The sequence below is a fragment of the Malaclemys terrapin genome, chromosome 2 (genome assembly GCF_027887155.1).
Source record: "Malaclemys terrapin pileata isolate rMalTer1 chromosome 2, rMalTer1.hap1, whole genome shotgun sequence".
Classification (NCBI taxonomy): domain Eukaryota; kingdom Metazoa; phylum Chordata; order Testudines; family Emydidae; genus Malaclemys; species Malaclemys terrapin.
In genome coordinates, this window is record NC_071506.1 from 213,493,566 (window position 1) to 213,521,288 (window position 27,723).

Sequence of the window (27,723 nt, forward strand, 5' to 3'; positions counted from 1 at the left end):
ATAATCGGTCAGCTTCAGCTAGTGTGCCTGGGTCCCTGACTCCACCCGGCCCCTTTGGACAAACAACATAATTTTTGCTCTGCTTAAACCTGACTACTTACTTTCTATTCCTTCATTCCCTTTTAAAGTTTTAAAATATCAGTTGGTATTTAATATGATCTTTCATGCCTGCTCTAGTGGGGTTTTTTCCCCTCTGGAAAGACTGGATTCCAAGGCTCAACAAGAGGTTAATTTTGTATTACTTGGCTCTATTTACTTCTGTCCGGTGCTATGCACTTCTTTTATAAAGTGTCATTGTGTTCGTGCACCTCTGTGCACCTCTTCATTATGCAGTGGCTTTCTCCATGCTGTACACACATTAATAACCAATGATGGAAGGAAAAAAGTTTGAGTTACATGCTGAACTCCAACCTACAGTTTTTTGAATGTGTCATAGATCATGTTTAATAGACTAGGGATCAAAATGAAACCCAATATGCATCACAGGGGAACTGAATAATTGAAGCATCCCAAGAATGTCTAAGTATTGGAATCTTGAGGTCGCTAGAAGCTTTATTCATTCAGTGCCCAGATTATACCTGACTAAAGGTCTTTTTTTCTCTTTTAACAAATATAGATCAGATTTTAACACAGAGAATTAATGGCTACAGCTTGCATTGTCCCATCTCCAGCCATGCTCATCCCTGACAGCTCAGAGGAAGGAGACTAGATCCTCTGCCCCCAATAGATTGGTGACAGAGAAATCCCTTCCTGGTTGGCTGACGCCCTGAAGCATGAGCTTTTAGGAACATAAGACATAAACCAAAAGTGAGCCCCAGGGATGCTGAGCCCTACCCCTACTATCACAAGTAACCCCATCATATACTCACACCCATAAATTTGTCCAGCTCTCTTAAAACTAATTAAGTTGTTTGCCCCCATAACTTCTTTTGAGAGGCTGTTCCAGAACACCCCCTGATGGTTAGAAACCTTCTAATTTCCAGCCTGAATTTGTTCATGGCCAATTTATACCCATTTGTTCTTGTGCCAATGTTGTCCTTTAGCTTAAGTAGCTCTTCACTCTCACTGGTATTTAGTCCTCTCTGATGTATTTATAAAGAGCAATCATATCCTTTCTCAGCCTTCTTTTTGCTAGGCTAAATGAGACTTGGTGTTTTAGTCTGCTTCGATAAGAGGCTCTCCATTCCCCTGATAATCCTAGTAGCTCTTCTCTGCACCTGTTCTAGTTCTGAATGTTTTTTTTTTTTCTTGAATATGGGTGACTAGAATTGTTCGCAGTATTCATAAGGTCTTATCAGTACCTTGCACAAAGGCTTTATTACTTCTCTAGGTGCTGGGGATTTGAGAAGAGGCACATAGGAAACTGAATGTGTCCTTTGCTCAGCACTTCTGCATTGACTCCTCGAGAGAGGGAGTCTGGGGGGAGATCTGTGGCATGAAACTGGGTCTTCAGTTACATATGTCCAATAGTCACAGTCCTGGGTCTGTATAGGCAACATGGCCCCTTTCTCAGTCCAGGAAATCAAAGAGAAGTTACAGAGGGGTTGCAGAGATGCCCAGCTCTCTGCTTGTGGATTGGGGAGTGGATTCCATTCCCCCAACTCTCCTGAAGTCCCCCCCCACAGAAATTCTGCCTACTGACAAACATGCATGTCTGGAGATGGGAGGGAAAGGGGGGTGAACTTCACTAAGGGAGTTATTTAAAGAGAATAAGTGAAGAATAAATGCTATCTAGGAAGAGTTTGAATTAAAGAAGGGATTCATGGACAGAGGAGATAAATGCAGGGATGATGATAATTCTGGGTGAACAAATTTTTGGGGGTCAGTGTAGCCCTTATTTTCTGTTCTTGAATTATCTGCAAACAGACTGTGACTTGCCGATTTGTTCACTGTTCATAATTGCTCAACAGATATTTTTTTGACGACCAAGCCTGTGGCTTTTCAACTGTTGGCTGTGATTATTCCTTCTAAAATTTAACATTCAATATTTCAACTGTGAGGGGCTTAAATGTGACTTCAGTGATGCCTGGACCTTGTGTAGCCTCTCTGCACAGGGTAGATTTCATCCACTGTGAAAAAGCAAACATGGCTGAAGCAAAATTGTATTTAGCGGTCACTTAGCTGTTAGTGAATAATTTTCCTCACAAGGAACACCGTGTCTATGTAATACAGATTGCAATGGTCTTTGTTTGCACAGTTTAAAGGCAGTTTCTCTTACTGCTGGTGTGTGGTAATAGGAGCATCTTTGGTTATTTAAAATATTTATGAAGTTACTTAAATGTCAGAAATAATCATTGTTGTAAATCACAATCTTATAAATGAGTAATGAACACTGGGTTGTCTATTGGTATTGGCTTTTTGAACAAACCTTTCTAAAAGAAGAGAGATGTTGTCTCTGGTTACAAACCTTTTCACCGTATTAGTGTCGTCATTAATACTGCACTGTAGCGTTCATTCCCATTTATACTAGGGATGTAAAATGTTAACTGGATAAGCAGTATTCTTACCAGTTAACCGGCCTTAACTGTTAACCCCCCAGCGGGCTGGCCGGCCCCAGTGGCCCCGCGCCGGCCACCCGGTCCGCCAACGCCAGCGGTCCCGCGCCGCCTGCCTGGTCCACTGACCCAAGCCGCCCTGCACCGCCCGGCCAGAGTACTGGAGCAGCGCCTCCAGAGCAGTGCTGCCTGGCCGGGGGAAATGGGTTGTGGTGATAAATGGCTGAGTTGGCAGCGGTATTAGTATTTCTTGGGAGAAGAGGGAAGCAGCAGCAATTGCAGGGCTTTCCTGCAATCTGGCTGGATGTGTGGCATCTCAGCTGGGTTGTGGAAATTCATGGCCTCTGTCAACCCTGCAAGCTGGGCCTCTCTTTTGTGAATCTAGTTCTTTTTATAAACACTAACCTTGAAATTTCTAAACCAAACCTTATGGAAAATTCCATATTTCTTGCTTGAGCTTTGAAGCATTCTCTCAGTTGCAATTCATTTTGCATGCCAATTAAAAGCTGGTAAAGGACTTAAACAGCTTTAGTGCTTGAGCATTCAGTGTGTATCGAAATCTTTGTTGAATCTTCACAGCTAGACTTGTTTTCAGAATGCAGCCATCCTGCTATATAAATAAACAGTACAGCTGTAACGTCGCACATGCGTTTTGGGATGAATCCTGCAAAATTCTATTTTAATAAAATATCTGAAGCCATAGCTGGTAGTGAACTAGTAAGACCATTGGGGGGCACCAGAACAACAGGAATAGGTTTGAGCTACTAATTAGCATACACACTGTTAATGTCTGCTGGGTGCAGTCATGCAAAATCTACTTCTAAAAAGAAAAAATATTTTCAGTTTTTATATGAATATAATTTTCACCGATGTGTCCACAGTGTGCTGTGTTTTCTGAGGAGACAAGCTGCTGTTATGGAAGATCCTACAGTATGTATGAATTTTCTCCGACCTTCCAAGGAGCAATTGCTGCTGTCCTTTTTTTATAATATATAATTTTGTATAGAGCATTACTTAAAAGATTTAGAATAGAAAGTATATATTTACTTTGAATATAGTTATCACTGAGTGGTTGGTCTTCAATGAAATGTGAAAAGCAACAGAGGGTCATGTGGCACCTTTGAGACTAACAGAAGTATTGGAACATAAGCTTTCGTGGGTAAGAACCTCACTTCTTCAGATGCAAGTAAACATTTACTTTTCAATGAAATGTGAAAGCATGTTTGTAAAGATATACAATCCTATATTCACTTAGCATGTATATCCACTGAGAGAACTGAATCCACAAATGTTTGAGAAACTAGTATACACTTTTAACTGAAGACATATGAACTGTCAGTCATACAAGGAAGAAACTACTCCGCCTTTGTGAAGACTTAAAAGGATACATGGAGAGGTCCCTTACGCCCAATTGCTATGTATGGCTTTCAGCCTGGGTAGATATGCCCTGAAAATCTGCGGATATCTGCATCTGCAGACGTGATTGCGGTTGTGTTGTTTAACATCTTTGCGCATTACAGATTGGATGCGGATCCAAATTTTGGTATCCATGCAGGGCTCTATTAGTGAGGTAGGGTGCTGGTGCAGATGCAGATGTGGATATATATATAAAAGGTGTAGTGCAGATCATGGGTCGGATACAAGTTAATTATCACTGACGCAAATCCAAATTTTTGTATCCGCCTGGAGCTCTATAGATGTTCTGTAATTATTCCCTTTGTGGCCATGGGAAACTGACATGATATGGCATCTAATAGGGAGAAGGGAGACGAGTACTCCCTGACTTGGGGATCTGTGGATCAGTAACTCTGGAAGCTTCTTTTTTATATGGAAAGATATCTGTGTCTGTCTTTGAGCCATTCTTGGCTCACTGCAGGACTGAGGCCTCTTCCGCAACTTCTTGGGATATCCCTTCTCGATTTCTGACCAAAATTTTGGACTATTAAATTGCTATTTAACATTGGTATCTAGCACCATAATACTGTAGGTAAACTTGGTGCTTTGTACAGAGAATTGGAACAATCAGAAAAAGCTGTGCCTTGAAAGAATATACCCCAGTTTTCATGTTGAGCCCAGTACATCCTGAGACAGGACTTGAGAGTTTAGTGCATGCTGTGTGAACCCTCATTCAGAGCCGGCATGATCAAAGGAGCTCTTAGGTAATGATTTTGCCATTGAGTCTCAGTTCTTCGATTTAAGGAGTCCCTGGTAACACGTTTTCTGAAGGGAGTGGCCACTGGCCAGAACCTAGACCTCCTTAGCCAACACAGTCCAGGGTTAGCCAAGCTTGCCTGGCTCACGTACATCACTGCTAAGCCTAAAGCTGCTAGGGACTGTCACAGTGAAATTGCTCAGAGTTCCTTTATTATGTTTGTTGTGTTACTGACCCATCAGCTGTGAGATAGTGTCTCCGATGCACAGATCAGCATTATAGATGATGTGAAGCACAAAAAGGACACACATTTTTGATAGTAAAAACACCCAAAAGAATGGATTTTGTAAGTGAAAAATATCTCAAATAATATATATTTCCAATAGAATTTTGAGCAACGAATGTAGCAAAAAGATACCCAGAAAATAAGCTCCTTGCAGAACATCTGGCTTTCATCAGACAACGTGGCCATTTGGAAATTCCTGCTCTTTCAAGCTTACTCGGTCTTTTGTTGAGGGTTAATTTAAAACGATATAAAGAACAGCTAATTGTACTGTTGCTTAATTCCAAATCAGGAAGTCACTCCCTACATTCATGCAATTCCTTAATTCACTCACTAGATGGAGATCAAAAGCAATCCAAGTTGTGTTAGTCTCCTCTGCTTCCCTAAGCCACCACCGTCACAGCAGAAAATGAAAATACATAATATTTTCCCTGCCAAGCTTTTAAACTTTTTTTTCCATCTCAGAATGATTAATCTTTTTTCCAGAGTCATCTTAGAGAGTAAAGAAGAAGCAAGGAGTTTGAAAGATGCTGTGGAATTGGTACATCATTACGTTATTGTTACTGCAATTATCAAGTTATTTGATTAAAACCAAGAAAATGCTTCTGCCACTGTCATTACCAGATATCCATGAAATGTCTCATGACTTAAACTGGCATCAGATTAGTATCTTTGCCACAATCAAGGAATTCAAATATGCCAGTTCCCATTTAATTGCAAAAGCCTGAAACCCAGTCTCTGACCATAGAAATCTACTATCGTGATTAAAATCTGTAGTGCTAGGTAATAAGAGGTGATGTGACTTTCTGTTCAGAAAGTTTGGGGGTGGATTTTGGTAAAACTCAAATTGAACTGATAAACATTTTATATTGCCAGATACAAAATTATAAAAACTATCCCTATAATAACTCTCATCTTGAGAGCATTACTAGTTTCTAAGCAAAAAAAAGTAAGATGAATTTTAGATTATATAACTGAAAAATGTATTTATCACAGAGAATCAGCCAAAGATTTACATTTTGGTAAAAGCTGGAAAATAACTTTCAGGTTTAGAGCTTGTGGAAGGAGCTCTGTGGGATGAGGGGGAAAGACTAATAAATACTGTCAATAATTGAAAATATCTAGAAAACCTCAATGAATACTGTGCATGTGTGATTACAGGAAAACACACAACATTCTGTACTGTAAGATCAAGAGGGCTACCTTATGGCCTCTGCTACGGCCCTATTGTGCCTCTCGAGAGGAACAGAGGAACCATACAATTCTGCTAAATGGCAGCTGGGAATTCCCCGTGGAGTGACTAAGAGTTGGTGTAAACAGCTCTACATAACTTTGATGTGCTGGATATGAGAGTGGGTGTGGCAGTGGCTGAAATGGTCCCTGAGAGCATGTTAGTGTGTGCCATTGAACTGTGACTTTTCTGTGCTATTTTAGCAGAATTATTTTCCGGCCATTTTCATGGGAGTTCTTGAGACAGGTGTGTTGGATCATTTTATGTAACTTTGAGCAGTTCTGAGGCTGCTCTAAATTAGGTTGCATTCTGGTACAGCTGAGGATCTAGTCCAGAAATTTACTGAATGGATGGCATTTACATCTTCAAAATTGAATTATAGTCATAATCCCTGGAAAGGCCAGCAATTAAGACAAGGTTTGTACAGGGAGATCAGTGACATAGGTGAATTGGCTGTGCAGTGATATAGAGGTAACTGATAAGTATCCACTCACAGATGACTGTAGAATTTAAAAATAAATAAAAGGAAATTGGGATGTGTATACAAAATATTTTAAAGTGGAGATCTATGTATAGGAAATCGTGTCAAGCAAGATTCCAGGCTGCTGAGCATGATATGATTAATACACTTGTTTTTTTTTTTAATTTAATCTGGTTATAATGAAAATCATCTGGGGTTAAAATAACAGTTTAGAGTTTCTAGACTGTTAATAGGAGAGCCTTATTCTGTAGCCACTCTACATGCAGAGTGTCTATGTAATTGCCCCATAGTACTTTGGGTATGGAGAGGTTATGCCATGTAGTAATTGGGTTTTTTTAATTGGGAGTCCATCATGGGTCAGATTTACAAAGTTAGGTCTGCAGTGTTGCATGCTTACATTCGCACTTACAGAGTATATACATTCAGATAGTCTGTGTGCATACACACAGCAGGCACTTGCAGGTGGCCAGCTTGGCAACTGTAATGGATCATTTGTATGCCCCAAATTTTGTAAATCTGGCTGTGGAAATGGAAAGGGAAGTGGGCATGGGCTGCTTACATGTTCCCCTGAGCTGTTCTTCCTGCTAAGAGATGGCCCTCAGACTCAAGTTGACCTGTAAACCTGCTGTTGATTCACTTTGATTATTTTAAGTTAGTGACCTTTAACATGTGAGACTTCTAGAACACCTGAGTTACAGAGCAGCTCATCTGAAACTTCTTGTGTGCCTTTGTTTTTTTTCCCTTGTGCTCTGCACTTGTTTTGCATTTAGGCCTCTTGAGTTTGAAAGGCGCAGTTGTGTGGTGATATGTACAGGGCTACGTGCTCTCCTGCCACAGTCAAAGACAGAGTGCATGTTACATAAAATGTTCCAAAGCAGCAGTTCCAAAAACTGCAATGAAAAAGACCAGGAAATAACTTGCTGGCTAAAATACTACAGGAAAAGTATTGGAACATCAGTTCATTGCACACATTGGCTGTGCTTCCATGATGCACCAAGTTCCCCCCCATACCTGCTGGCATTGATTCGATGGATTAGTGACTTTGGCCCATGCAGTGTGTTCCATAGTCTGCGAGCAGCAGGCTAATATGGGCAATAGCTGCACTGACTTATGGAATTTCCATATCCTGCTTTCAGTTGTGGGGGAAGCACATAGAGTCTGGCTCTGTGAAGCTGACTTCTCCCACCTGGAGTCTTTGCCCAGCCTGTTTGAAGAGTCTTGAAGGTATAGTGCAGCATACATATTAATGGGAAAATGCTGCTACGAGTTAGTGTGGCCCAACAGATAAGGCATTGACTTGGCAAGTGGGTGCCCTAGGTTCTGTTCCCAGCTCTGATGCTGAATTGTATTTGACTGTGGGCAACTTAACCTCTATGTGCCTTAGTTTCCCCATCTGCATAAAATGGGGATTAAAAAGCACATTTGTAACGTCTTTTGGGATCTACAAATGAAAAGCACTATAACGTGGCCTAAGTACTCAATTTTCACCTGTGCTACGGATTTGCTGCCTTTTTTTGGGAAGCAGCTTCCTAGCCCTATGTCCACCCCTAACCCCTCCATAGTGCATAAAAAGTAGCATAATCTGGTTCCAAGAGTTTTAAGATTTAAGTCTTATTAGAGAGAGCTTGACAATGGTGTAAATGCATGGCTTTGCTGCTGCTGGGGTTTAGGGTGACCAGATGTCCCGATTTTATAGGAACAGTCCTGATATTCGGGGCTTTTTCTTATATTGGCATCTATTATCCCCCACCCCTGTCCTGATTTTTCACACTTTCTATCTGATCACCCTACTGGGGTTTGAATGGAAGGGTCATCTGCAGTAGTACGAAGGGGAAACGCAAATCAGGGGACCCAATAAAATGTACAAATATCAAATTATAGTAGCAAAAATAAATATCTTCATCTCCTAGCATTTAGATTAATTATCAGAAGCCTATGCAATAGTAATAAATATTGGCACAGAACTCATGAGTGTAATTAATGTAATTAGGATGGATTTTATAATACACGGATTAACATCTGTTAGAGTCAGATATCAAGATGCATTGTTGTTTGAATAAATATTGACCTTTTTGCTCTCAGGTCAATGAATCTTCAGTTTGGCATTCATTTAATACACAGAGTAGCACTTCTTTGTTCCCTGTCACCAACATTGGAGTGTGTGGAGTTTAAGGCCGTGGCTACACTCGAAACTTCAAAGTGCTGCTCCGGGAGCGCTCCCGCGGCAGCGCTTTGAAGTGTGAGTGTGGTCACGTGCCAGCCCTGGGAGACAGCTCCCCGCCCGCCTGCAACTCCCTTTTGGGTCAGGACCCCCAATTTGAGAAATGCTGGTCTTCGCCATTAAATCTGCATAGTATAGGGTAAAAGCACACAAAAGACCAGATTTCATGGCAGGAGACCAGATTTCATGGTCCGTGATGCATTTTTAATGGCTGTGAATTTGGTAGGGCCTTTCCTATAATATTTAATATGGTTATAACCAATAGGAATTCTTCTAAAATACATAGAAATCACTAGAGAATTCTATCCTTTCAGTAGAATATTTAAGCCATTCTACACAATTTAATAAAGAATTGTGGGATTTTTAAACGTGCTCAGTGTTGCTCTGTTCCCACAAGTCAGAAATGAAACTACCATTGCTTCAATGGGCGCATAGTTAGGCCAATGCAGATTCACTGTGAAAATCTCACCTTAAGTCACTGATAGATTGGTTCAAAAACTTTACAGAGAGATTATTGTTCTCTATTAAATTGTACAGAGCTCTTCGATAAAGGAAGGGAAGTTTAGGAGACTATCAAAGGCAACATCTCTAAACTAGGTCATAACTACTTTAAAAAATCATCAGATTGTTCAGGCAGTCCTGCTCACATAGGGTTTTTTTAATTAACATAGGTAGGTTTTTTGGAATTTGAAAGCTGGCTAATAAGGTAGGTTACTCAGCCAGAATAATGCATGGTGTTTCTATTAAGGGTTGCTTTTATCACGGTATTCAGTAAAAATACAACTTCAGTGCAGAAACTCACCAAAAGCAAGAGTTTGAAACTATTTTGCCTTTTCTCTCTTTGGTATCCCACTGCTGACAAGTAAAATCAAAGGCCCTGATCTAGCAAAGCACTTCAGCATGTGCACCAGGGCCCAAAGCTAGACAGAGTTGCTTGTAGGGAAATTTAGAAAATCATTGCATTGGTGATTTAACCGCCAAAGATGTTGGTAATAGAGCTAAGACTTTTGCTTGAAATTGGCAACTTTTAAGGTTAAAGGCAACCTCCAATTTGCTGAAGGGTTCAAGTCCTTGGTAAGCATGCAAAGGGAAGATTCCTTGTTTTGTGAGCTGGCCCTGTGGCACTGCCAATGGGAAAAAGCTAGACAACATTCAGTCCAGTATTTTCTGCCTCATTGAATGTGGACTGAAAACACTGGGTGGGGCTATTGGGGATTGGTGAGATGACACCTCTAGATCTCCCAAACAGTGCGATATTCAGGTGCAACAGCAAAATTTGAGCACAAGTTATACCAACCTGCAGGTGGAAAATCATCAAGAAGGTGATTCCCAAAGTTTTTCCTGCTTGAGTTCTCACCCGCTCCTACCCCATAAAGCCAGCACAGATTGCTGCACCCTGGGTTTTTCCATCCCAACTATAGATCCTTCCCATCTCTTCCCACCAACCTCACTAGCCCGAAGTCTGACTTGGCTCCTGAGTCCCTGAAACTCAGCACCTCATCTTTGCTCATACTCCTGATGAGCAGCTGCACAGTGCTACTGATCTATTCCATCACCTGTAAACACCTCCGTTTCCAGCCCTCTTGTCACCTGGTAGAAATATGGCTCTGTTCCTATCCTCTAAGAGTCCCTCCCATTTTCCCACTCCCTCCCCCGTCATATGCCTATAAACCTGACTTTCTCCTGACAGAGCATCTTTCCATCACAGCCACCTGCCATCACCCAGCCCAGCCTGGCTTCCTTTCCAGTTTCAGGACCCTCCCCACTGTGCCGTGGGATGTGAGAGGAACCATGACAATGACTGGAAGGGCTGTTTGGCTCTCTGTAGAGCTTCCACAATTTTAGCAACACTTCTGCATAGGCAAAAGTTGTGAGAGGGCAGAATACCTTTCAAATTGTCTTGTGACCCACACTCATTTCTGGACATTTCATGGTCTTGGCCAGAGGAGCCCTCGAGTTTGCAAATACAATAGAGAAGTCACAGAAAATCTCAAACAAGATTGTTCCCTCTCATCCTCCAAACTTTACCCATCTCTTCAAAATAAGGTGATTTGCTATATATATTTTTAAAGAATGCTGTATTAACAGAACTAAAATTTATATGTAACAGATACCAGAGCAGGTTTCAGAATTCCTTTGGACTTTCAATCCTGGGAGATGTGCAAGGAAAATGGGATTCTTGCCATCCTGTCTCCAGATTGAAGTGTTTCACTATGAACTTGAATGCTGCATTTTAAAAATATTAATTAATATTTATTTGCTCATATGGAGTACTAGAAACATGAAAGCGTAAAGCTTTTGCTTGCTTAATTAAAATATTCCTATAACAATGCTCCTCAAAACCTAAATTATTACTACTCCTATTTATAGTAAAGTGGTAAAGACTTTATATGATCAGTTATAATGTATTTAATGAGAAACACATAACTGTTTAATAAAATTGCTTGAGAGCAATAACAATTATTCAGAAACCCATCTGGTGGCCAGTCTCTGCCTTTGCTACAAGAAATGAGCAAGATGCCCTTAGGGCTAATCCTGCAAACCCTTCTGTGAGTAACCTCAACTCACACACATAGTTCCGTTGGCACCAAGGAGTAAAGATTACCGGGGGGTTGCAAGTATGTCAAGGTAATTAAAGTCATGGGGCCAAATTCATACTTCATGTAACTCAAGTACAGGTGATGATATTACACCAGGGCTAAATGTTGCCCTTGCATAGTTGCCATAGATTGCTTGTCACAAGGAATCCTACAACAGATCTAGAATTTTGTTAGCTTTATTATCTTTCTGTTAATTGATCCATTTCCAGACATCTATACAAAACGCAGTATAGGTTATTAATGATAAGTACACAGTTCTTTGCGAGTACAGCATTTGTTAGAACCATTTTTCAGCTGAAACTTTTGATTGCATTAGGGTTATTTTTCTGGTGGTACATTTCAGTTACATTGACTGTGGTGTAGATTGTAGCATTTACCTGCTGCCCATAGTAAAAATCCAGTTCACAGTCTGGTCTTGGAGAAACAGAAAGGTTTCTGGAGTTCCCCCATTCCACATTCTTCCCTCCCCCCCATTGCAACCTGCTAGGCCCCATTCTGGGATGCCCCTCACCCCCCACTTCTTGGCCAGCCAGGCCTGCTTCCTGCCTATTCTCCATACATACTCACCCCCTTTCAGTGAGCTGCTTGCAGGGTGTGGGGAACATCCTGTTAGAAGTCCCTGGAGGGCAGGGGTTGCAGTTTTGGCCAAGGCCTTACACGGGCTATATAGGAAGGAATATGGGAAGTTCCTTCCTCCCTCTCCCCCTCCCCACAACTCAGCTGTCTAAGGGCTGTCCACAATCTAGCCCCATATGATTAACACTATTGACCAGAATTTTCAGAAGGGCTTGTGCATCTTTCGCTTACTCAGTTTGTGAAAGGCTGCAGTTGTAAATTCTTATTTCAGCAATTCCTCTTATTTCGCCCCCCCCCACCCCCAAACAAACAAACACACATACATACATATACATATATATCTACTGACTCATGCCATGAAATCTCATGCATTTGTGGGGTTGTTTATTGTTTCAAGCCCCTGATCGCACGTGGTTTTAAAGCATAGAGACTTGTAACATTTCTCATTTCAGTCATGAAGAAAAATGTGAGATACCACGCACCACTGATACTGAATATAGACAGGAGATTAGGAAAAGAGGGAATGGTGTGACCCTAACGCAATCTCGATCCTGCAATGAGATGCATGCGGGCAGACCCTTCTGCCTTCTCGGAACCCTTTTGACTTCAGTGGAGGTCCTCCATGGAGAAGGGAGGGGTCTGGTAGTGCCCATTTCATATCTGGATCAGGGCTTGAAACATGAGTCTGAGGAAGGGAAAAAGAATTACAGGTGAGGGTTAAAAACAGGGACAATTACTGGTTTTGGTTTTTGAGGATGAGTAATGTGTTCTCTGTTAAATAGGGTGATCAGATCAGACAGTCTTGCCTATGGTAACAGTCCACTTTTTCCCTGCAGAGAAACTGCCAGCAACCTCCATGAAGGTCATTACTCTCCTTTACAAGATAGAAAAGGATACAAAGAACGCGGCTTTGTTTTAATGTTCATTTTGCCTTTAGATCCCATTAAAAAAGATGAACAAAGGCTCATTGCAGCTCTCTGATCTTTACTGTAATGCAAATACAGAGTGTTGCTACATATCTACCTTATGCCAGAAGCTGGCTCATGCAAACGGCATAAGAGTTCTTAACAGTAGGGAACTATTCCAAATTTCTGAAGAGACATTTTATTTTTCTACAGAAGTGTATTGGGTTTTTGAACTTAGGTCACCAAATAACGTAAGTTGCTTACTGTAATATACACCCACCGCACACATTGCATTGTGATTTCCTTTTCCCACTGGAGAAGGAAAACACAAGCTCATCCCTTTGCATACAAAGTAAAAAGGAATGCTTTTGTTGGTATCTCTTTCTTTCAAGATGACAAGCTGTTGTTTCATTCCTGCATGAAAGAACTTTCCTTTGCCAGTATTGAAAGATAGAGAAACCTAATCACTAGGGCTGTCAAGCAATTAAAAAAATTAATCATGATTTAAAAAAAAATAATTGTGATTAATGGCACTGTTAAACAATAATAGAATACCATTTATTTAAATATTTTTGGGTGTGTTCTACATTTTCAAATATATTGATTTTCAATTACAACACAGAATACAAAGTATACAGTGCTCACTTAACATTTGCAGGAATAATGCTGCCCACTTCTTGTTTACAATCTCAACTGAAAGTGAGAACAGGCATTTTAATGGCACTGTTGTAGCCAGTGTTGCAAGATATTTACGTGTCAGGTGCGCAAAAGATTCATATGTCCCTTCATGCTTCAACCACCATTCCAGGGGACATGCGTCCATGTTGATTATGGGTTCTGCTTGATAACAATCCAAAGCAGTGCAGACCAGCGCATGTTCATTTTCATTATCTGAGTCAGATGCCATCAGCAGAAGGTTGATTTTCTTTTTTGGTGGTTTGGGTTCTGTAGTTTCTGCATCGGAGTGTTGCTCTTTTTAAGATTTCTGAAAGCAAGCTCCACACCTTGTCCCTCTCAGATTTTGGAAGGCACTTCAGATTCTTAAACCTTGGGTCGAGTGCTGTAGCTATCTTTGGAATTCTCACCTTCTTTGTGTTTTGTGAAATCTGCAGTGAAAGTGTTCTTAAAATGAATAATGTGCTGGGTCATCATCCGAGACTGCTAGAACATGAAATATATGGCAGAATGCGGGTAAAACAGAACAGGGTACATACAATTCTCCCCCAAGGAGTTCAGACACAAATGTAATTAATGCATTATTTTCTTTAACGAGCGTCATCAGCATGGAAGCATGTCCTCTGGAATGGTGGCCGAAGCATGAAGGGGCATACAAATGTTTAGCATATCTGGCACGTGAATACCTTGCAATGCCAGCTACAAAAGTGCCATGCAATACCTGTTCTCACTTTCTGGTCACCTTGTAAATAAGAAGAGAACAGCATTATCTCCTATAAATGTAAACAAACTTGTTTGTCTTAGTGATTGACTGAACAAGAAGTAGGACTAAGTGGACTTGTAGGCTTTGAAGTTTGTGTTGTTTTTGAGTGCAGTTGTGTAACAACAACAAAAATCTGCATTTGTAAATTGCACTTTTACGACAGATTGCACTACAGTACTGGTATGAGCTGAATTGAAAAATACTATTTCTTTTATCATTTTTACAGTGCAAATATTTGTAATAAAAATAATATACACTTTGATTTCAATTACAACGCAATACAGTGTATGTGAAAATGTAGAAAAACATCCAAAATATTTAATAAATTTCAGTTGGTGTTCTATTGTTTAACAGTGTGATTAAAACTGCGATTAATCATGAGTAATTTTTTTATTGTAATTAATTTTTTTAGTTAATCGCGTGAGTTAACTGTGATAAATTGACAGTCCTACTAATCACTAAATGTTATCTTAACACAGAGCTCTATAGAAGAGCCTCGTGTATGCTATAAAAGCTTTTTTTTTTAATTATTTATAAAAGCCATAGGACAGAACTGTCTTGCTACTGTTTAAACAAATCAGAATGTTTTTGTCCCTCAACTATACATTGGTGGCACTGCTAACCTGTAAGGTTTCACTCAGTGCCTAGACTTTACACATGGCTTGTTAAATGAGAGGATGATAAAGCAACATATACAGATGACCAGGAATGTATAAGAAAACAGTAAGGGATCTACACAAATTACCTTACAATGGAGAAAAGTGCACATAAGCATGACAAGAGTGGATGTGGGAGTGTCCCCTTGGGAAACGATATTGTTCACCAATGTTCATTTTAATAGTAGTGAAAACCATGCACCCATTTGTAAGTGCTGAGTCAGATGCACTGTCTCTTCTGCCTCATCCTTTTTAAAAATGAGTACCATACATTTAAAGCATTTATCTGAAAATGTAAATTGAAACTAATCCCTTCACATTAAATCCCAGATCTCACCTTTGTAATGACTAGGGCCCTACCAAATTCATGGCCATGAAAAATGCGTCTCAGAGTGTGAAATCTGGTCTTTTGTGTGCTTTTACCCTCTACTATGCAGATTTCATGGGGGAAACCAGTGTTTCTCAAATTGGGGGTCCCGACCCAAAAGGGGTCTTGGGGGGGTCACAAGGTTATTGTAGGGGGGTCGCAGTATTGCCAACCTTACTTCTGTGCTGACTTTAGAGCTGGGCAGCCGGAGAGCGGCAGCTGTTGCCTGGATGACCACTTCTGAAGGCAGCGTCCCACCAGCAGCAGCGCAGAAATAAGGGTGGCAATACCATTCCATGCCATCCTTACTTCGGTGCCTCTGCTGGCAGCTGTGCCTTCAGAGCTGGGCTCTCTGCCAGCAGTTGCCTCTGTCCAGCTGCCCAGCTGTGAAGGTGATATAAGAAATGAGGTAGCAGTACCGCAAATCCCCCCCTACAATAACATTGTGACCTTCCCCATTCCTTTTTGGGTCAGGACCCCTATAATTACAACACCGTGAAATTTGAGATTTAAATATGTGAAATCATGAAATTTACAATTTTTAAAATCCTATGACTGAAATTGAACAAAACGGACTCTGAATTTGTTAGGGCCCTAGTAATGGGTTTGGTTGCTGGCCCTGTGTAAATATCGTGATTTAATCAAGGATAAGTCAAATGCAATATTGGGTAAAGACACACAAAATAAAAAGCTGATGCATTAGACAGCTATGATCATTGCATAAATGAATGGCTAAAACAATTGTTTGAAGCAAGATAAAGCTTAGCCAACCTGCCATAGATTACACTGCTCTACAGCCAAAATGCTTCTGAAATAAATGTAGTCAAACTTTACTAATTCTGGGTCACTGAGAACAAAAATGATGCTTAAAATTGTTGATTGGCTCTAGTTTTCAAGATATGCTATTGGGTCAGTGTATACGACCCTTGACTTGGGAATGGCGGAGGATAAGTGAGTTATAAAGGGAAGGGATCTCAATTTAAACCAGAAATGACTAAAATACATCTTTGACTGGATCTATGAATAAATCTATGACTGGGTTTGGACAGTACTTGCTTTTTAGGCAAAACAATGAATGATGCAATCTGAAGCTGGTATTGCGTCATACATGATATGAATTGCATCATGTTATTCCTAGAAGTCATGGATGATGCAATCATAACGAAGCTTACATCACTCTGCTGAACAAATTGCCCTATATCAGCTCTAGAAATCATACAGTGTCGTGCTCTTATTTGTCAGTGTTTGATTTTGCAAAGGGACACATTTCTGTTTAGCCAAAGTGAGCAGAGATGCCTCATGCTTGTGTGAACAGTGCAGGTAACTTCTGCTATGTTTGTGGTGAAGTGACTTTTGCATCACAAAAGTGCAGTATAACCACTATGGTTAAGAAAGCCTATCACCTTTATTTTGGCTGCAGAATTGGAGATCAGGACAAGAGGTGGGCCCCACACATATGCTGCAACACTGGTGCAACAAATCTTCGCCAGTGGTTGAACAGGAAAAGGAAATCTATGCCTTTTTGCAGTGCCAATGATTTGGAAAGAGCCAACAGATCATACCAGCAATTGTTACTTCTGCATGGTGCCTCCAGTTGGGAAAGGTGTGTCAAAGAAGAAAAAGTGGACTGTGCATTATCCAAACATTCCATCAGCTATACGCCCAGTTCCCCACGGAGAAGGACTGCCGGTTCCTGATGCACCAGAATCATTCTCACTTGAGTCAGACGAGGAAAAGGGAGAGGATGAAACTTCTGGTCCTGAACCATCAATGTCACAGAACCCACATTTTCTCCCATCCTCCTCCTCTGAACCACACCTCATAACACAAGGTGAACTGAATGACCTTGTCAGATTTGGAACTACCCAAGAGTAAGGCAGAGCTGTTGGGCTCCAGACTACAGCAGTGGAATCTCCGGGCAGGTGATGTTAGGGTTTCCATGTTCCATGACCGTCAAAAGGTCCCATTCTTCTTCATGGAAGGTGATCTTGTAGCCTGCAACAACATTGATGGTGTGATGGCAGCCCTCAACATCGTTCACGATCCAGATGAGTGGAGACTGTTCATTGATTCATCGAAGACGAGTCTTAAAGCTGTTTTACTGCATAATGGCAATGTTTTGCCATCAATTCCAGTTGGTCATGCAGTCCATATGAAGGAAACCTATGACAACATGAAACAACTTTTGTGGTGCATAAACTATGACCAACATCAGTGGCAGCTTTGTGGCGATTTGAAGGTTGTTGCTCTCTTGCTTGGTCTGCAGACTGGATGCACAAAGTACTGCTGTTTTCTCTGCGAATGGGATAGTCATGCAAGAGATTCCCACTACATCAAGAATGATTGGCCACTCCGACAGTCATTGGAGCCTGGGAGGAAAAGTGTTCAGCATCCACCACTTGTTGAATCAAGGAAGATTTTGTTACCACCCTTACACATCAAGCTGGATCTGATGAAGAACTTTGTCAAGGCCATTGACAAAACACAAGCAGCTTTCAAGTACCTCCGTAGAAAATTTCCAAGGTTAAGTGAAGCTAAGATAAAGGAAGGTGTCTTTGTTGGTCCTCAGATTTGTGAACTTCTTCGAGATGATGCATTTGACCATGCACTGCGTGGCAAGGAAAAGATGGCATGGAAAGCCTTCCAGTTAGTGGCAATAAATTTTCTCAGAAACAACAAGGCAGACAACTACAGGTTGTTGGTGGAAAACCTCCTCAAGGCATACAAAAGCCTTGGTTGCAACATGTCACTAAAGATACATTTTTTGCACTCTCATCTAGATTTTTTTCCACTGAACTGCGGAGCAGTGAGCGACGAGCACGGCGAGCAATTTCACCAGGACATTGCAACAATGGAGAAACGCTATCAGGGCAAATGGAGCCCATCAATACTTGCAGACTATTGCTGGACCAGTGACAAGAGATGCTCCATTTAATGAATACAAGAGACAAGCCAAGAAGCGCCGAGTAGACACTGAATAGGACTAAACTATGTACAGAATAGTTTTTTGCCTTTTGTTTCATAATAAATTTTATTTATATAACCCTTTTGCTGATTTTTGTTAGTGTTACATAAACAGGACCGGTGAAATATTATCATGTAAAGCAACCATAAACACATGAAAAGACCTAGGTTTACAATTTATGATTAAAACTCTACTATCTACACAATATACATAGACCTAAAATGTAAAAACTTAAATATCTTAGAAACAGTAGCCAATCAGTTGTTTTAATTGTCATATTTGAATTCAGCACATCAAAATAAATAGCACATTTTATCTCTGAAGCAAATGACTTCTCAAAAATTGTAGACCAGTGTTATTGGTCAAGAAATTTTTATAATGAATTCATGTTCCTGGTCATAGAAAGTAACGAATGGGAGGAGCACACACAAATTGCTTTATGGAAGGTGTAGCACCACAGCCCCCAGATCAAAATACACAGAGAACATCAGTGGCAGAGCAAAAATACAAAGGCATCTGTTTCTCACTTTGATTCTCTAGTAGCTCTGAAGAATGTGGAAGTGGTTTACTGTTACTTTGACAAATGTGTTTATTTCTGTGTTTGTCGTATGGTATGACACAAGGGAAATGCTGGTGCACTCATGTTTTCTAATAATTTATTAGTGGGTTAGGGCTGTGGGCCCAGAACAAATTCTAGACAAAAGAAAAACATGTTTGGGTTTTTACAGAGCGCCTTGGCTACAGGAACAAAGTTGTGATTGGGAGTGCAAACATTTGGTATTTAGATTGTTCTATTTGGGGTGACAACTGACAAATGGCCGGGGTTTGTTTTTAATTATCACCAAAAAGAAAAAGCTTTCACTTAAAGTCTGCAACCAATTTTGCTGCACAAAGACAAGAAGTTATTAAACAATGGAGAATATGCTTTCTTAGTTATTAAAATATATCGAAGGAGCCATTGCTTCCATATATTTATGGTGAGGAATTAGGGTAGTGATTATAAGCAACCAAATAAAATTTTTTGCTTACTTGTATACAGTGCTCAATATATCAACAATTGTCAACAGTTAATACTCATTGGTAAATTTGGTTCCATAGTCATCGTCTGGATTTAGAATAGGAAAAAAATGGCAGATGTGATGTGGCAACTGTTTGCAAGATCTGTTGGTAATGTGTGTTCTAGTAGCATCCAGAGAAACCATGTGATATTGGGGCCCACTGTGCGAGGTACTGTATGAACATGTATTAAGAGATATTCCCTGCCGAGAAATCTTATAGACAAGACAGTCCAACGATAAAGGTAAGGGAAGAGGAAAATATGTTGTTCCCACGTTACTGATAAGGACCTGAGCCATAGGGAGACAGAGGGTATGTCTACACAGCAAAAAAAAAATACCCTGTGGCAGCAAGTCTCAGAGCCCAGGTTAACAGACTTGAACTCGTGCTAAAAAATAGCCTTTTATACATTCCAATTTGAGCAAGAGCCCAGGCTCTGAAACCTGGCAAGGGTCTGAAAGCCCAGGTCCAACCCAAGCGTCTCCATGGCTGTTGTTAGCCCCATAGCACAAGCCCCACACGCCGGATTCAGTTGACTCAGGCTCTGAGACTCGCTGCCATGTTTGTTTGTCTGTGTAGACATACCCAGAGTGATACGGAGACTCTATGGCCGAGCAGGCAACCAAACCTAGTTGTCCTGAGTCTCAGTCTAGTGATTTAATCACAAGACCATCCTTCCTGTTGTGAATCTTGTTTCAACAAAATACTTGTGTGTATTTGAGCCCCATTGAAGTCAATGGCACTTATGCATGTGCTTAAAGTTAAGCGGGTGCTTAAATGCTTTCCTGAATTGAGGCCTCGTTAACTTTCTGAAGATCACTGCTGCATGTCAGTTATATAGTTGAGTTAGTAACTCATTCTGTTGTAAGTATCTATCTGTAAATTTTGGTCCAGCCAATTCTAGCAGCAAGCATTTTTTTCATAACCAAAATGGCCAAATACTTAAGGCAAAATCATGAATTTACTCTGAATGAAAATATGCCTCCTTTGTAGCCAAAACAGATTTTTGTGGTCAAATGAGCCTGTTTCATGTATAAACTTGTCTTCCGTTTTGCAAAATAGCTAAGGCAAGAATGGAAAATGGTTTACATTTTTGTGAAACCATGAAAATGTGATCTTTCTCTAGTTTTATCAGCAGGGAGATTTTTTTTTCTTCCTGCTACATGTCTACTGCCAAATTCTACTGCAGTGTCCCAAACTTTGGAAAGATTCATCAGAGTTCAATCTGATCAGCTGAAATCCTTAATACTGTAGTTGATCTGCCAGTATCCTGCAACCTTCCTGAAAGTGACTCTTTTTTGTGGATCCCTACAAAGTATATGGATTTCACTACAAGTGTGTGTTTCTAGTTAAAGCTAAAATCTTTTTGTAAGCTACCATCTAAATTATGGATCCGGGGAAAATATAGATAGCCAGATCCTGCTCCCATTGAAGTAAATGGGGAATTTTGCCACTGATTTCAGTGGGAGCAGAATCTGGTCCAGTGCATGTAGGTTACTACTGACGTAAATAGGAATAGCTTTGGAGTGTAGCAGAAGCAGCAGATTCACATGGCTATGTTGTAGCCATGGTGGTGTGTAGAATGGCCTTCCATCTTGAATGGTCCCTGACAAGCTGTCTTCCTTTGGCAAGAATCTGCATGGGAGGATTTAGGCTTCTTAAATCCCTCAAAATTGCATCTTCCAACTTCATCCTGCTCCCTTTTTAACCCCAGTGGAAAGGATCCTTGGTAGAATTGTTACAACACCCTGTCATGTTCTGCAAATAGAACATCCAGAACAAGTGCTGGCAGAGCACCAGCTGTGTTTTGTAAGTAGAAGGTCTGCTGTGTATTGTGATGGGCCATGCCCCCATCCCACTGACAGCAAGCCTAACGAGCGTCCCTGCACTCAGGCAGTGCCAATTAGGTGCACCTGCAGAGCATGCATTGCCTGGAAAAGGGGAGCTTAAAAAGGTGAAGGTGAAGCTGGCCATGGAGCAAGGTGGGGAAGTTTTGTCCCAAGTAGAGAAGTTACTAGGGAAGCCTGATAGCCAGGGGACCCAAGCTCAAGGCAATGATTAGCCTTCTCTTTCCTCCACCACCTTTTGTTTATGGCAGACAGAAACTGCAGCCCTGATAGGGTTTCTGGACGTCTGCTCTCCATCAGTGCCCTGTTGCTGGGCCTGTAGAGCAGTGCGGTGGACTGGCAATAGACTCCGACAGGGCCCTGGGAAAGAGCCCAACTACCCCAGGGAACGGTGAGCTTGCCCAGGCATGGCAGGTCTTGAGAGGACCCGGGGGCAAGAGAGGTAAAGAGATGACAGCCAAGCCCAGGCTGAGAATGTGCCTGAAGGGAAGGCAACACTTCAAAATACATTGTGGGGCAGTCCTTCATTGGTGAATGAGCTTGCAGTAAATTGGGAATTGTCTGGTTTATCTGAAAGATTTGTAAAATATTATTCAACCAAGATACTAATGTTAACCTTAGTACTGGAGGACGCTGTGTCTTTGTGAAATTCTTTAGATATTGCTTATTACAGTACCTGTGAGATTCCTGGTCAAACTTTGCAGACAGGACAAGTGCATCAGGAGTTTTCTGGTACTTTATGCTTTGATTTAGGGTGGAAATTCTACCAGAACAGTTTTTCATAAGCTATTTCAACATTTTTCTTCCCATTTATTCATCAATTTATAAATGATCACTAGTGCCTTAGCTCTGGAGTGCCTGACATTAATTACAAAATAAATATGAAAGTCACAAAATCTAGGTCTCCAAATACTCTTTTAAAAACTCCCACTGTCTTGAATGAGAGCTGTGGAAGGTCGGCACGTAACAGGACTGGGCCCATAGCATGTAAGACTACAGCAGTTCAGAGGCGCCTTTGGTTCTGAATGAGTAGAACTAGAGGGCATTCAGAGATGGGTGATGAGAGTGATTTGAGGCAGGAAAAGACATTGGAGAGAGACTAGATTTGAAAATATTGGACAGTGTTGTCTAGAGAGGAGTCCCATAAAAAGGATGGTGATAGAAGTATACAGAGTAAGGAATGGTGTAGAGAAACTAATCAGTCACTCCTCTTTACTATATAAGAACCAGGGAACAATCAATGAAAGAACATTTTTTTACACACATTTTGTCCAAGAGTTTATTTATCAATGAGAACATCCGCAGTTATTTTAGAAAGTGTATCCTTTATCATTGGATATAAATCTTCGTGTCAGAGCATAAGCTAGGGGTTAGAAAGAAACTTCCATTATAGACAGGTTAGTTTATAATTGTCCAATATGGGGCTGTCTGGTACTTGTCATTGTCTGAGACAAGATACTGCACCAGAAGGAACACTAATCTCATCCAGGCTGGCCATTACTATGCTCTTGTATAGATGTAAGAGGTGTTACATGCCTGTTGGGGAAATTCTGACCTGTGAGGAGAATTTCTTTCACTTTTTACAGATATTTGCCCGCAACCAAGGAACGTCGATGCAGTGGGGATATTCTGGACAGTAGCCTAGTGAATCTGTCTAATCCGAACAAGAGAGCCGGGTTACTGTTCTCTGTAGCCCAAACGTATCAAATATTTTGCAACCAATAAAATAACAGAATCACAGTCTGGTAATAGGGGGCCACTTCCTTACTACTTATTTATGAGTCAGTGTGATTTGGAATGATTAGTACAGAACATTTGACCAAGCCCCGTTATCTTGATTTTATTTTTCATTGGAATAAACCTTCATATTAAGTTTCCATATTGCAGAGTATGAGGCTGAGTGATTTAAGCAGGAGCCTAGCACTCCAGCATGAGTGCCGTGGTTCAAATATCAGGTGTTCAACCTAACAACTATTGCGATTTCCCATTGCAGAGAAACAAACGCCTGAGTCATTCCTCGGTGAGCTAGGAGTTCAGGTGTGGCTCATATAGCATTGTCACTCTGAAGTGACACCTACTACACCTTGGTAGTTGGTGTAATAGTGGATGACTTTGAATGGACATTTCTTCAGCTTCTCTTGGAGGATCCTAGTGTCAAAACCCAGGGATTCAATCCTCAGAGATGCTGAGCACCTGCATCGCTTACTGACGACTGCAGGATTTAGCAGTTGCTCGACTCTTCCGATGGCTAGGCCTTAATGCTGGAGGCTGAATAGAGTTCATTTGTAAGTCACTGTACTTGAGCTCAGATGGGAGTTTTCACCATTCTGAAGAATATTAAATACCATCAAGTATGCCAGTTAAGGACTGGATTGTGTTTTTTAAGGCACAGCCCTGCATTGGGGTCATGCAGAGCTACCCCATGTCAGAGGAGAGCTTCAGGGGGAGACAGTCATTCCCAGAGCACCCTAGTGCACATGAGGAGTATGTAGACTGCACTGTCCTTGTAGGCCCAGCCTCCTTTCCTCACTGCGCTCTGTCCCCTGTGGGGTGCATAGAGAGAGCTGTCTTGCCAGCTGTGCAGGGCGGGATGATCCCTGCATCTTCTTCCTCACAGATGTGTGCAAGGGTCAGCCACCGTCTGGACTCTAATATGCAGGCAACTAAAACCTTAATGCTAAAATCCCCCCAACCTGAGTAACAGGGCTGGGTGCTGGAGAACTTTGCAGGAGAAGGTGAGTAGGAAGCTGTGGAGGAGGATCTGTACTACTCTGTGGCTGCTAACCCAACCTAATGACTGGATAGCTGCTATGAGTTAGGAGAAGAATACAGGTTGCAGCAGATCCTTCTTCGGTAGCTATCCCCCAGCCTAGACCTCCAAATTCCCCTATGCAGCAGTGCTCTGGGAGGGTATGCAGAGCAGAGGGTGTGCGCTCCTTGTAATAGCTTTCCTAGCACCTGCCTTGTCTTGCACAGCAGAACTGGAGCAATTCCACCACCAAAGGGCCCAAGTTGAGCTGTTGAGAGCGCTAAAGAATTTAGGGCTTAGGATGCCTTTCACTTACCATTCTGAGACCTCCTCTGAAATGCAAAATAAAGAATTTGATTTATAATTTGAAATAAATCCGGTAGTAAAATAATTGGAAAGGGGTCTATTCTGTTAGGTGCTGAGCAGCTCCTGCCTGTAGTTTAGCACCCTCTGCTCCCATTGACTTCACGTTGATTTCAGTGGAAGTTCAAAACATTGAATTCCTCACAGAATCAGGTCTTATAAACTAAGGGTCTGATTTCCAGGCCGTTGAGCACCTGCAGCTCCAAATAGTTGTGGATGGTTGGCACCTCTGGAAAATCAGGCCCTACATGCAAGCCAGCCTTTCATGGCTGTGTTCTGAGACTTGTGCTTAGAGTTTGTGCATATATTCTGCTCCTTTGTTCCCAAGTGGAAATGATTCTGGGTGAAATTGTTACAACAACCCAGCCATGTTCATTCAGAATACTTGATGGCAAACCAGCAGCTGTGCTTTATAAGTAGAAAGTGCTTGGCTTCATAGTGCACAAAGGGAAGGAGACACTTAAAAATGTATTGTGGGAACAGGCCTTCATTCGCAGCGTGAAACTAGATAATATAAGAGACTTTCTACCTCCAATTTCCATGAGACCAGCATTGCTGTAGCACAGTATATTTATCCCAATATTGCTGACGCTGATGCTCTCAATGTTTCCGCTTTCACAATCTCTATTTGTGCTATTGCACAGTTTGGGGTGGCGAGTTACAGAACGCACGCTGGAACAGCACTCAGTGAGATGAAGGGAATCCATTTCAGGATACAAAAGAAGAAATAATGGATAGAACATCAATAAATACTAAAATTGCCCATGACATTTGAACCTTAAAGGAGAGCCTGAGAAATTATAATAATAAAGATGCAGGTCTGCCACTTTTACACCTGTGTTCTATGAGTGTGTCCATTGGGACCACTTGTGTAGTACACAAGCAGTTGTCTCTCTTCTGTATTTGTGTGGCAACCAGCACACTGTAGCCCCTGTCTTGATTGGGGCTTTTGAACACTACTGGAGTACAAATAATTACTCATTCTGAGTGCAGTATAAAGTAGTAGTAAGAGCGAAAGAGTTGAACTGTTACTAACTTGATATAATGGTAAAAGGGACCAGGACATTCAAACCAACTTGGAGCATGAGAATTTCCATCATGCCAAACATATTCTGTGTCTGAGGGGACATATTTGGAGTAAATAAACCTGTATGTACAAGCTTACAAAACCCTACCCTGTCCAACTCGCATTTGAAATTTGTGCAAGGACAGTTCAAAGGTCCAAATTCTGCCCCAAGGTTCCTACTATGTGACAGTACTGAAATGACTTGTCAAGACAAAATTTGGCAGATTCTGCCACCATTATGCAGGGTAATACCTACCTGCAGTGTGACTAATTGCAGAGGAGAGTGAGTAAGGATGGCTCATGTGGCACAGCCATATCCAGCAGTCCTTCAGTGGAAGCTTTTTTTTTTTTAAATATGGACTAAATGAGGTTATGTCTACACTAGGAGCTAGTGCTGAGATTCCGCTGCTTGTGAACACACATCTCACCCTTGCTCTCATTGAGTTAGCGCAAGTATAAATAAATAGCAGTGTAGCTGTAGTAGCACTAGTCAGAGGCGCTGACTTCCCCTCTTTCCTGTGGGTGCTTGACTCTCCCCCTCTGCCCCTAGCCCCACCCCCACTCCACCCCTTCCATGAGACCCCACTCCTGCCCCCATTCCTACTCCTTCCCCAAAGTCTCTGCCCCAACTCCGCCCCCTCCCTGCCCCATTCCAATTCTGTCCCCAAATCCCCGCCCCAGCCCTGCCTCTTCCCCACCTTCTCCCCTGAGCGCGCCACATTCCCGCCCCACCCCCTCCCCCCCCGGAGCATGTTAACGCTGCCAAACAGCTGTTTGGCGGTGGCTGGGTGGGAAGCGCTGGGAGGTAGGCGGAGGAGCGGGGCTGCAGTGCGCTCAGGGGCAGGGGGTGAGGGGCGCTTGGCTGCCAATGGATACAGAGCACCCACTAATTTTTCTGAGTCAGCACCTATGGCACTAGGAGCTGCAATGGAGGCATGGCTGAGCCATGCCAAATATGTACCCATCGGTTTCCGGGGGGGGGTTGTATTCAGTATGGCTCAGCTGAGAAGCAGCCACTGCTGCTCCTCTGCTACGGTGGTTATTTAACTGTTGTTTATATCTGCACTAGCTGAATGAGAGCATGAGTTATGTGTACACAAGCACGGGAATCACAGCACTAGCTCGTAGCGTAGCCAGAGCCTGAGACGAGCATAATGTAGCTCATACTATAAAACAACCAAGGTCAGTGAGTCCTTGTGGTTTTTGTCACACAGATTAAAAACCCGGGTTGGGAGGATGGTGGTTTTGCACATATTGTATGGCAGAGCTATTTTTTATAACATTTGTTTCTAGGGACTTGTCTACATAATGTATTAGTCTGCACCAGAGGGGTATAAATTCTAGTGTTCACTAGCATGTTGCATGCTAGGTGGCCCCTGTGGCCCCTGCTAGCTTGCACTAGAAGTTCCCTAGTGCACATTAATGTAATCCTGTTTGAAACAGATATACGTTGATGTGCACTAGGGACCTTCCAGTGCATGCCACCAGGGTCCACACAGGCCAGTTAGTGTGCAACACTCTAGTGCATGTGAGAATTTACACCTCTTTGGGGCAGACTAGTGTACCATGTAGACAAGCCCTAAATTACACACACATTGCAGCTACAAACTAATATTGTGATCTCTCTGCTCACATTGAGTAGTACCTAAACCATGAGTAGTCCCATTGGCTTTTATGGGACATGATGCAAGGTTCTGTTCAGCATTAGTAAGGGGATCACAACCTGTCTCTAAAACTTTTGACGCTGTATTGAATTTTCAAATTCTCATTGTCAGATTTGTTGTGGTTATTGTCCTCTTTCCCCTAAAACTTTATTAATGCTGATTTCACTACTAATCTCTTTCTCTCTTGTTTGTATTATTAGGCAAAAGGCAAACTTCTGGGAATACATTGACTTCTGCATTGTTATTCATTATCACCATGTACTTCATTCATACTTATGTCATGTGGTGCGCAGTGGGACTAAGGTGGGCTCCCTGGTCCCACGCCACTCCCGGAAATGGCCGGTACCACATCCCTGCGGCCCGTGGGGGGCAGTCCGCACGCTGCCTTTGCCTGTGGGTACCACCCCCAGAGCTTCCATTGGCCGTGGTTACCCGTTCCCAGCCAATGGGTGCTTCGGGGGAGGTACCTGCAGGCAAGGGCAGCACACGGAGCCCTCTGCCCCCCACCCCCACCCCCCCTCCGGTGGCCGGTACCAGCCGCTTCCGGGAGCGGTGCAGGGCCAGGGCAGGCAGGGAGTCCGCCTTAGCCCCGCTGTGCCACAGGGGTG

General features: G+C 42.0%; 1 protein-coding gene across 2 annotated transcripts in view; it reads left to right on the forward strand.

Annotated features, from left to right (window-relative positions):
• GADL1 (glutamate decarboxylase like 1) overlaps window positions 1-27,723 on the forward strand; it is a 104,194-nt gene that overhangs the window by 71,074 nt on the left and 5,397 nt on the right. The window contains exon 15 of one of the 2 annotated variants that reach the window (XM_054020611.1): window positions 16,826-17,031. The exons of the other annotated variant lie outside the window; for it this stretch is intronic. Within the exon in view, the coding sequence (XP_053876586.1) occupies window positions 16,826-16,942 (117 nt within the window). The 3' untranslated portion in view covers window positions 16,943-17,031. Of the gene's footprint in view, window positions 1-16,825; window positions 17,032-27,723 lie in introns of those variants that run through there. 2 annotated transcript variants of the gene reach the window in all.